The sequence below is a fragment of the Clytia hemisphaerica genome, unplaced genomic scaffold, assembly GCF_902728285.1.
Source record: "Clytia hemisphaerica strain Z4C2 unplaced genomic scaffold, Clytia hemisphaerica genome assembly, whole genome shotgun sequence".
Lineage (NCBI taxonomy): Eukaryota > Metazoa > Cnidaria > Hydrozoa > Leptothecata > Clytiidae > Clytia > Clytia hemisphaerica.
In genome coordinates this window covers 576759-587936 of record NW_027104471.1, presented here as the reverse complement: position 1 = coordinate 587936, position 11178 = coordinate 576759, and the positions used below count along the sequence as shown (strand labels likewise).

The window sequence follows — 11178 nt, the reverse complement described above, 5'->3', positions numbered from 1 at the left end:
GTAGCCTCGATACCTACATCACATTTATTTCCGTCGCAGAAAAAAAACACTGAATTGATACATAAACTCGGAAATGTCGAAGAGATTGTGGTAAATTTTAGTAGTCGAAGACATTGAAATAGTTGGTAAAGCTTCATTAGAGTTTTGGAAGTTATAAATCGACTGCCTAGTTAAAATATCTGTATTCGGTAACGTCCTATGTGATTCCAAGCAAATAAAGAGGACTGTATTTTTCTATTAAATTTCACAAGATGTTTCTTATATAACTTCAAATTTCAACTAAATAAAAACGCTAACTTCACAACAAAAAACATGCTTTATATACTAATTGTCACGTGACTTCATCAATTATTCACACTCCCCCGGCCAGTGGTACGGCGTTTCGTAACCGTTTCTTTCTTGAAAGTTTCTACGGGATAAAGTTTATTCACGGGGCGAGTAATCAAAGTTCTAGTCTTTCCAACAAATATCTTAGCACCACGAGTACCAATCAGTTCTCTTACGCGACCGAGTCGCCATTTGTGTCGTGGTTGTTTGTCGTCGTAAATTAAAACTACGTCATTAACGCGAATTAACTGTCCTCTAGGTCGATTTTGTATGGTGTATTGACGTAAGGTGTTCAAATATTCCTTTCGCCAACGATTCCAGAAATGATCAATCACAGTTTGAAGATACTTGTGACGTTTCGACAGGTCAATTTCGTCATTCAAATTTACTACGTTTTCGTTTGTATTTCGTAGACTCAACTTTCGACCAAATAATAAATGATTAGGCGTCAATGGTTCCTCTAAATCATCATCGTCGAGTTCATTCAAAGGACGCGAATTTACAATGTTTTCAGTTTCTGCAAAGACAGTTTGGAATTCAGTAAAACTAAGGCAGGCGTTGCCAATAGTTTTCTTTAGACAACGTTTAACAGTTTGTACAAGTCTTTCAAACATTCCTCCATGCCACGGAGCCTCGGCAATGTTGAAACTCCAATCAATATTACGTGAAGTGGCGAAGGATTGCACTTCTTGAGCAATGAACATAGTCCCGTTATCACCCAGTTTGCACTTCATGGCACTTTTGCTCGAGATCTCGAGTGCAGCACCCGTCGAAAGTCAAGTGCAAGTGCAAAAAGTCCCTTCACCAAGTGCCAGGTGCAGCAAGTTTTTAACGGTCAAGTGCACAACATTCCGAAATTCTAGACACTTCAAGTGCAGGTGCACTTCGTCGGGTGAAACACTGACTTCAAAAAATTGCTGGGTGCTGCACTTGAAAACAGATGATCAGATTAGTTCCAGGCTAGCGCTAGCGCAGCGCGCGCATGGAGACGCTGAACACACGAGTCACATATTATTGAACGCGCATTCCCGCCCAAATTTCATCAGTGCCGCCCTTCCACTGCACCGCCCACTATCTGGATGGCGCCAGCTTTCATTGCACCTCTATCAGACTAAAATCGCATCAAAACAACTCAATCTCGGTACCAAAATAAAAAAAAAAATTTTAAAATGGCGGAAAGCCAAGTCAAGGAAACAAGCGATGAAAATGTATGTAAAGTTTGCTTTAAAGGACTAATTGATGAGGTGCAAACGATGTGAAAAATGCCGAATCTCTTTCATTTTGATTGTTGTGAGACAGCTCGAGAGACACTTGACCACGATGAAGAAGAGAGAGTGCAGCATATTTGTTTTTTGTGTCTTGACACAGAACCAGAACCAGAAGAAACCCGAGAAAACTTAGTACAAACACAAGAAAAACATGGTAAGTCTACTTACATTTTGTACTCTTAACACTTTTTTTGCATCCTTCTCAACAATTTTCAACTCTTAGAAAAGAGTTCTGAATAGCACTTCTGTACACTTTTAGAGTAAACATGAAAGTGAGTGGAATAAACAGGGAATAAAAGCTCATTATATGTAGATCCGCTTGTTATATTTTACACCCTTTTTCTCAAAAAAAAATAATTGAACACTTGGCTACTTTTTTTACCTCGATTATAAGGTTTTACATTATTTGCAATTATTTTGGAGTAGCATTTCATTTCACTGCTTTTCACCCCCCCCCCCATTATATGATTATAATGAAATTTTCCTGTGAGTGCCAAAACTTTCATTTTCTTAAAAGATTTCTGCAAAATCTACACAGTTTTAATAAATACATGTAAATTGTATAAATCGAGATGAGCATGATCATTCACCCTTGCGATTCTTGATTTTTTTTTACAAATTTGAACTTTAATAGGGGAGGGGGTTTACTAAGGGTTTTTACTAAAGGGGAACTCAAGTACATAGTTTGTCATTTCATTTTTTCGCTGATTTTTAAACGTATAAAAAGTAAGATTTTTTCATTTTCATTTAAGATTTTTCATGGAAATTCTCTGTACTGTAAAGGTCCGATTTTGGAAGGCAAATTTTGGGCTGAACGTATGGTCGTTCTCAGATCGAGTACCCCCTGGGGGGTAAAAAAGACCATTCATTTCTAGCAAAATCATCATCAATACTCTTCTGTGCTTAATTGTAGGGGGGGGGGGGTCGAACAAAATTTTTTTTCTAGGGTAGTTGGATCAATGGCTTATAGTGTTGCTCTTAATGAAGGTATTTTAAAACTGTTGAGCTTTCAAATTATTTCAATTATTTTTTGAAATAGAGCACTTTTTCGGTCAAAAAATGGTCAAACTTTGGCAATTTTCCCCAAAAACGGAAAATGACCCGCTACAATTGAGCACAGAGTATTGAGGAATTTGGCAGTTTTTTACTTTATCGTCACATCAGTCACAACTTTAGGCTGGGTATCTCGATTTTGGTCTTTGTTTTCTCATAAAAAATAATTCTTGAAATAAATTGGATACTCAAAACCCTTTAATAAATAATATTCAAAAAGTAAAAAAATAAAAAAGGTTCAAAACTTAATTTACCTGATTCCTAACACTTTATACAGTACTCGGCTAGCATTTAGGACAATATTTTGAATTCTGAGATGCGTCTTAAAGTGCCCCATGAGAAATGTTAGATAGATATTATACGACTTTTCTACGCTTCAAGGCGTAGACTTCATTTCTTCACAGGCTGAAGAAAAAACTGAACCCGTGAAAAAGAAAGCAAGACGATCAAATTCTGTTAAAGTTGAAGGTAATTAAATTTATCAAAACATTGCTATTCAAGTTCCTTGCTCCGAACAACTTTAATATTGACGAGAAGAAGTGCTGTTTCTTGTTTTAGAGATACAAATATCTGACGCCATTCTGTATAGGTAAACTTGATCCAATCCCTTTCATGGCGCTTTTAGGATTGATAGGAGTATTCATTCCTTCTTCTGCATGTCCAATGCATGTATTCTTTTTTGCAAGAAGTTAAAAAAATTTTCTTCTAGAATGGAATAAATTCATGAATGGAAAGAAGAATGAGAGAAAAGGAGCCTCTGGAGCCTCTTTACCGACTTCTACGTCGTCAAAACAGAACTCAACATCTGCGTCGTCAAAACAGAACTCTACATCATCAAAACCTAAGAAGCAGTTTACATGTCTAAAATGTGGAGTGACTTTAGCGCGGGGAGGTGAATCATACAAGAAAAGACATTTTAGCCAAAGTCATTCTGATCTGAAAGAATCTGAAGCATTGGAATTCATTGTTGAATCAAATCATCAGCTTGCTATTGCTAGGACAAAACAGAAAGTTGACAAACAGAAGATATCTGATAACAATAAAGAGCAAGAGGTAGAAGAAAGAAATTTTGGAAATAAGCAGCTTGGAAAAGACAGACCGAACAGCAGGTGAGTGCATATTTCAATCTCGATAACACTTTAAAGTTGGATAAAAATTGGATATCTATCCATCGTATTAGACATAGAAACTTTGAGTTATGTTTGAGAATATTTGAACAGCCCATTTGTTGAAAATTCACAATAGAAAGTTGCCATTTAAAAAGCTGGATTGACGTTAATGCTTTACTAGTAAAGGGCATACCTAACTTAGCCATTCATTGTTTTCATTTTGGTATTACTGGTTCTCCTTGATCGAGTTGCTTGCGTTCAGTTCTATGAAATCGAGAACCTGTGTTTGTTTTATATAAAATTACATTATCCTTCCTTTCTTTATAAGTAACATACATGTAGTTATATTCTATTTTCTGAGTAATAGTAGTAACCAAAAATTGTGTACTTCCTTTCTATGTTGAAGAAGATGAAGGAGAAGCTGGGACCTCTACGCTGGCTGACTCAACAAAACAGCAAAACCTATCTAATGATTCAGAGAAACGACTGATACAATCTTGCCTGGATACAACAATTAATAAAAGATCGGAGCAGACACAGCCTAATGATCCAACATCAATGCAAACAAAAATGCAAGCTGATATAGATGAAATCAAGAAAATGTTAGCAGACATGTATGTCACAAGTACCAAAACAAAAACATTGATTACGTCGAGTGACTCAAAAATAAAAGAAGCAAATAACCTCTTAGAGCTGTCAGTGGAGCCTGATATAAAAGTCGAAATCAACGAAAATGGCTGCATGGTACAGTGTCTTGTGTGTAACGCCTTGCAACAGTCAAGTTACTTAAAAAAAGTCACGTAAGTACTTTTTATACTCGACATTGAAATGATTGTTAATCAGCGAGGGAGAGAGGAAGAGAGTTTCACAATGTCCACGGATGTACATCGTTTCAAATCGTTACCTATGTTTTCAAAAATTGCCCTGAAACCGACTTTTGTTGTAATAGGAACTTCCAAACTGTTACCTTATTTGATTTTGTATCGTCTTACAGTTTTATTTACAAATCTGGAACACCAAATATATGTGAAGAAATTCAAAGAATTTCTGTCCAACTATCTTCTATCAGGAGATTTGGGTGGCAGAACAGATGTATGCATTTCGTCCTTATTAGGACTCGTCAGCACTGTATACTCTAAAAGCTACTTTATGCTCTTCTCTATAGGTCAGCTCTTTCAACAAATTTGGGAAATGGTTTAATCTATGACCAAGAACAGACGAAATTGCTTCTAGCCGGAAAGTGCCAACAATGGTACAGTTTTAAAAGCAATCTCATTTCACATTTCTCATGCACGTCGGGGAAAGATGATGATGGAAGTTTTCACTTCAAAGCAAAGAGGTTCCACCTCAAGAATCAAAAGCAGAAAAAGAAAACTATTCAAATGAACGCCATGGAAAATATCGTCAGTACTGCCATCGCTGTCTGCAAAATAAAATCTGCAGCATTGTCCTTCGAAGCCCTTCTAGGACTCGTTTCAATGTGTGGGGGAGACATTGGAAACATTGGTCACGGGAGGTAGAAAATCAAATTTTTGTATCAAGATTTTTCTATTTCTTTAGCCTGAAAATTCAGGTTTGGAGAATACTAATACAATTATTGGAAAATAGACCATACCAATTTATTGCTAGTAGGAGATCACTTGCTTATTTTCATAAACAATAGTCTTATGTCTATATTCTATAGTAGCTCTTAAAGAAAATTTTATGATACAGGACGCTTCCTAGCCCCTCCATTTAACAAGCTGTTATAAACAAGTCTCGATTACTCGAACTCTCCTTATTTTGAACGAATTTGCATTCCCCGTGCACTTTTGAGTAATGAAGACTCCAATGTAGTTCAAAGGAATTGGTTTTTGTATTAAGTAAATAAGTATATCCATTTTTGTAAAAAAGTATAAATTTGTAACTGTTAATTGATTTACTGACTTCACATTTCTTCTATCTACAGAAATCAATTTCCTGAGATAATAAATGCAGCCTATCACTACCTTATGGAAAAAACAAAAGTTTATCTTACAACTCCTCTCCCTTCAACTGGTTTTTTGTTTCCGCATGTATCTGTTACCTCAGATAAATCAACTCCTGGCAGAAAAAACGAATCATGCAGTTATGATTATTTTACCTTTCCATGGAAAGCGGATTGCTATGCCTCTGGATGCTCCACTTGTCTACGAAATGGATGAGAACAAAACATTGAAAGGAGGTACTGGACTGGAGAAGACTTAGCAGATCAAGTTGTAGACTGTCTGAAAGGCCGCCTTGGTTTTGATTCGAAACAACTTCATTATGTTAGAGGTGAATACATTCATTATCTGTAAAATAAATTAATGAAATTCTTATTGTACATTCGACAAATATAGAAACATGAAACTCTAAATTAGGTATTCATTTTAGTTTGTTTGATGGATTGATAGATAACTTTTCAAGACAACACAGATTTGTCCAACCTTGATCAATGAAAACTGTATCTCAATGTCCGTTTAGGCCGCTAAGACTAATCCCTGATCATAACAGAACCTCATTACAAGGAGTTTTATTCAATGCTAAATTATGTTTGATTAGTCCGAACAAAAGGTTTATCTGTATTTTTCTATATTTTATAGCTTTTCATGCTGATGGTCAGTACCAGTCAAATACATTTCAAAGGAAGTTCAAATCTAATGTAGATTCAGATGAATACGTTCTCCTTCCATGGGACACGTCTCATTGGATGGATTTGGCGATGGAAAGCTTGAGAGAGTCGTCAAAGTCATCTGAATTTCTCAAGAGGCTCATCAGCAGATCCAATCGCTTCAACACTTTTTTTCGGAGTGGCAAAGGACACGAGGAGTACCAAGGACTATCAGAATCACTTGGATTAAAGCCATTGGAAGTTGTAAGCTTTTCGACAACACGCTTTTTTTCGTCAGCCTTTGAACAATGGGAAAAAAATCTTCATTTCTTATCCAGCTCTCATTGAAACGTACAATCGATTCCGTGCCAGTGATGATGATTCTGAGCAAATCACATTCCAGGTAATTTTGAGGAAGCAAATTCATTTACTTGACAGTGATTGTCTCAGAGAAAAGCTGATTCAACTCTATATCGATTGTTTTTTTTCTGCATCAATTCAGCCCCAAAAGAACGAGGAAAATGGGGAGGCTTTAACCCCATACCACTTAGCCTCCCCACTTAACAAATTATACTTTTACACTTACAGAAAATTTATCATTTTAAGCCTTCAGGCCCTCCACTTTTAGGTTTGTTCCTCCAGACCTGCAATTTATTTGTATGTATGCTATTGTTTTATTCCAGCTGAGGGGCCAAGACTTTATAATCGATCTTTGTGGTGCCATCGATATATTTAAACCTATCATACTGGTGATGATTCGAAGTCAAGCCGTTGACCTTCCTCCTTGGAAGACCGCTGTTTGGTTTGAAAGGCTGATCTCAATCTTAACATCAATGGAAAACAAGCTGGAAAATATTGCGATAGAAGATTTCGTTTTTGGCTCAAACTTCCCAAACTTGTCAGAGCATTGGGGTGATATCACATGTTACGAACAAGATGATGATGAAGAGGAAAAGGAAGGAACATTCAAGCAGATGGATCTTCTACTCGGTGGAACAATTGTTGAAGAGAAAGAGATAAGTCCTGAAGGAAACGAGCCAGGTAATTACCAGTTTTCAACTTGTGTTCTTACCGTACTTACCATTCATTCCTCTAACTTTCAGACGGTGGGAAAAAAAGCGAAACCTTTTATATGGCGAAGAAAACCACTGAAAAATTTTAATTTACATACTGAAGTAACATTTTTTAAACTGTAAATTGTATAGGAAAACAATATCATTCATTGGAAAATTTTATTTCATAATTTGAAGCTAAGGGGCTATTTGTAGCCTGAAAGTAGAATATTACAATCTAAATCTTTATGATGAGGCCTTTTCATTATTTTATTAGATCAACCGACAAACAAGACAAAAGGAAAGAAGAAAAAGAAGAAAGACAAGAAATATACATGGAAAAGCCGAGATTCAGATATGTGTATCGATGATCTAAAGGTTCTCATCGGCGATGCAAAGAAATTACTGGAAGATCGCTTCAATAAGTCTGTTTGTAAAGAAGTTCATGACTTGGTTCAAATTTTTGATTTAGAGAAGACAATCTCTCTCTTATCGAACTTTAAAGTTTCCGGTCTTAAAATAATGGCTTCTCGTTCAGCGAGAACTAAATGGGAAACGTACGGGGCAGAAGAGTTTGAGAAGTTTTTTAAAGCCGTTTGTGATTTGCCTCACGTTAAGTCTCTGTTTGACTCAAACCAGGAACTTAATCTTTTACCACATCAACACTCTGTCGTTTTCAAACGCTACCGCTCAGCATTACTTAAATTTGTCTTTGAATCACCCGAACGGTTGTTCAAATCAATTGACAAGAAAGAGACCCTAAAGTATGTTGGGAGGCAAAAACTGGTAAATGTAACGGCAGTCGAAGAAGGTTCTCTCGACCAAATTTTCGTATTGTCCTTCGAGGATGGATCATTTGAAAAGGCAATGCTCTCAGAAAGTCTTTTTGTTGAAGCCCTCTACAATGACGAAGCAACGTACAAACGCTTTGGCCAAGAGGTTTGCATCGCCATTGATGTGGCCCTTGGTGCCAGCGGATGTGAGGCCATTGTAGAGGGCTTTTATAGTGTTGTTGGGTTACACTTTAAAAATGGTGGTCAACTCAACGACAACTTAGTAAAGCGTGCCATCGTTGACTGGTGTTTACCCCAACCCGTAGCCTGTCGTGAAGCAGTGAAGAACATTGCAGCATTATACTTGGAAGGTGATGAGAAAGCTGGTTTGAAACATCATCGACAAGTAGGATTTTTTGACCCACGTCAAAGAGCTCAAAGGGACGTAAGCAAGGTCGTTGACCGCTTGACACACGATCAGGGCAGATGTCCTCACGTGCTCTAATGAAACTTATGCTTCCATTCTTTATTTAAACAATTTTACGAGACATTTTTGTTTTGTTCACTCCACGTCTTTTGTGTTTGTAGGTAAATTTATTTCAAGAGTTTTTTTTCTCTAATTGCAGATTTGCAATTGCCTTTTGGAAATAACACTGGCCATAAAGGTCACTAAAGGTCTTTTTTATAAATCATAGTTATATAACTACGCTCCCTTTTATGATTTATATTTAGTAAAACAATGTAAGATCCCGTACATTCAGGCCAATTTTACTCAGGTGCACTGTCCAATAGGCATCGAAAAAATCTCGAGTGCAGCCATGCCATACTCTGCAAACTGGGTTATCACTCAAGACTTTCTGAGGGCATCCTCGTCTAGCAATAAAACGAATAAGGCTAGAAACGAATGCTGTAGCTGTTGCATCTTGGACAAGATCAAGTACCACACCTCTAGTAGTAGCGCAGGTGTATAGTGCAGTGTAGGATTTGTAGAGTTCATCTTCTAATTCGTCTTCAATGTAAACGTTCTTACAAAGGATAGGACCGAAATAATCAACACCAGTACCACTGAAGGGTACATCGTCTCTCAAACGAAGCTTTGGAAGGTCAGCTTCTTCTGGATAACGATAATGTCTAGGGTTGAACTTTTTACAAGGGCACGGATATTTTGCGAGAACGCCTCTTACGAAGCTACGACCGCGCGTAATCCAAAAACGATTTCTAATTTCAGCAAGTGTTTGTCGAGCACCGAGGTGTTGTACTAGTCTATGACAATCAATTGTAATCAATTCAGCGAGTTTGTGTTCTCTGTTTATAACAATAGGAGATCTGGTTTCGTATGGAATATCTGCGTTTTTAATACGGTCATTTGTACGTAATAGACCTTTTGTATCGAGGGTAACGTTCAAGCATTTTTCTAACTGTTGTCGGTCTTCTTGATCAATTATTGTCTGGTTTTCTTTGATCCATCGAAACTCCGCCTCTCGTATCTCGTCAACATTCAGTTCTGACGTCATAACTCTTTCTTCTTTAGGTACTCGAATATTTCTCAAAAATCTCAAAACATAAGCTGTTATTCTGTACAGCTTTTGTAAACACGAGAACTTCTCAATAACAATAACTTTTCCAATTGAATGGTGTACCTCATTAATATTAATGAGAACAGATTTCTTCTCCTCTCTCTCAAACTCAATCAGGGAATCCTCTCCCAGGGAAGGAAGATTCTTTTCGTGTAAAGTTTTCTCAATGTTCTCCAACAGGAAAGATGGCCCTTGCCACCATAAATCGTCGTGAACGGAATTCTCTTTGCGTGTCGTCAAATCAGCAGGATTGTCGTCCGTACTGCAGTAATTCCACAAAGATGGCGAAACAAATTTACGAATTTTGTTAACTCGATTTTCAACAAAAGTTTTAAACTCTTTGTGAATAGCTTTGATCCAACTAAGTGTGATCATTGAATCACTCCAACAAAAATAGCCATCAATAAACATTTCTCTCGATAACGACGAATAAACATTTTCAATTAAAGTTGATAAAATAAAATTTCCAAGTAACTCTTTTCGTGGAATCGTAAACTCTTGCTTTTTCAATGGAACGACTCGCGATTTCGACGTAACAAAATTAATAATAACATTCTCACATTTGGTAACTCCTTTAATATATACACAACAGCCATAAGCTAAATCAGCAGCATCGGAGAAACCGTGTAAATAAATCTTCTCAATCGGGTCATCAATCGAGCAACCAGTAAAATAATATCTATTCACAACAATAGCTGGAATATTCATAAAACTTTGAACAACTTTCAACCACTTTGTACAAATTTCGTTTGGGAGTGTTTCATCCCAGCCAACATTCAATAAACAAATTTCACGAAAAAGCAATTTCAAGCCAATAGTCAATGGCTGAACGAAACCAATTGGATCGTAGATTCCAGCAATAATTTTCAAAATTTCTCTCTTTGTTGGCATTTCTTCTTTGACGTTCTCGAATAGTCCTTTGACGGACAAAATCAATTTGTCGTCAAGTTCATTCCAGACAATACCAAGAACTTTACTATTTTGTAAATCTTCGTTTTTGTATTCTACTTTTTCTTTCTTATTTATTTCATTTTTCTTATTTATTTCTTTTTCTTCTTTCTCATTTATTATTTCTCTTAGTTCTTGACTGTTCGTGCGCCACTTTCTCAGAGGAAAGCTCGCTTCCATAAATCTCAATTTGAATTTCTTGTACAAATCGAGACCATTTTTCAACACTACTAGTTTCCGGTGTTTAAATCATCAACGTAGAAATGATCACGGACCTTTCTACTGAACTCAGGATCAAGTTGCTCATATTTCTTGGCAACTTTTCTCACACACCCATTTAGTAAAAATTGCGAACTTGTAACACCCCAGATAATACGAGTAAAACGAAATGTTTGAATTTCTGGAAATTTAGCATAAGGATTTTTGTACCATAAAAATCTCATAAAATCACGATGTGCAG

General features: G+C 36.6%; 2 protein-coding genes and 1 pseudogene across 2 annotated transcripts; 1 reads left to right on the top strand and 2 right to left on the bottom strand.

The window, feature by feature from the left end:
• Positions 1-344: 344 nt before the first annotated feature.
• LOC136821219 (uncharacterized) lies at positions 345-1061 on the bottom strand. Its single transcript, XM_067077452.1, has one exon. It carries the CDS (start codon positions 1059-1061, stop codon positions 345-347), a length of 717 nt encoding a protein of 238 aa, XP_066933553.1.
• Positions 1062-3371: 2310 nt separating this feature from the next.
• Positions 3372-8705, top strand: LOC136821218 (uncharacterized; annotated as a pseudogene).
• Positions 8706-8921: 216 nt separating this feature from the next.
• On the bottom strand, positions 8922-10898 carry LOC136821217 (uncharacterized). Its single transcript, XM_067077450.1, has one exon. The coding sequence runs from the start codon at positions 10896-10898 to the stop codon at positions 8922-8924; it is 1977 nt and encodes a 658-aa protein (XP_066933551.1).
• Positions 10899-11178: the final 280 nt, after the last annotated feature.

Excerpts from the sequence above, each read along its gene's own strand:
- LOC136821219 (XM_067077452.1), bottom strand. The coding sequence starts at position 1,061 with ATGAAGTGCAAACTGGGTGATAACGGGACTATGTTCATTGCTCAAGAA.
- LOC136821217 (XM_067077450.1), bottom strand. The coding sequence starts at position 10,898 with ATGGAAGCGAGCTTTCCTCTGAGAAAGTGGCGCACGAACAGTCAAGAA.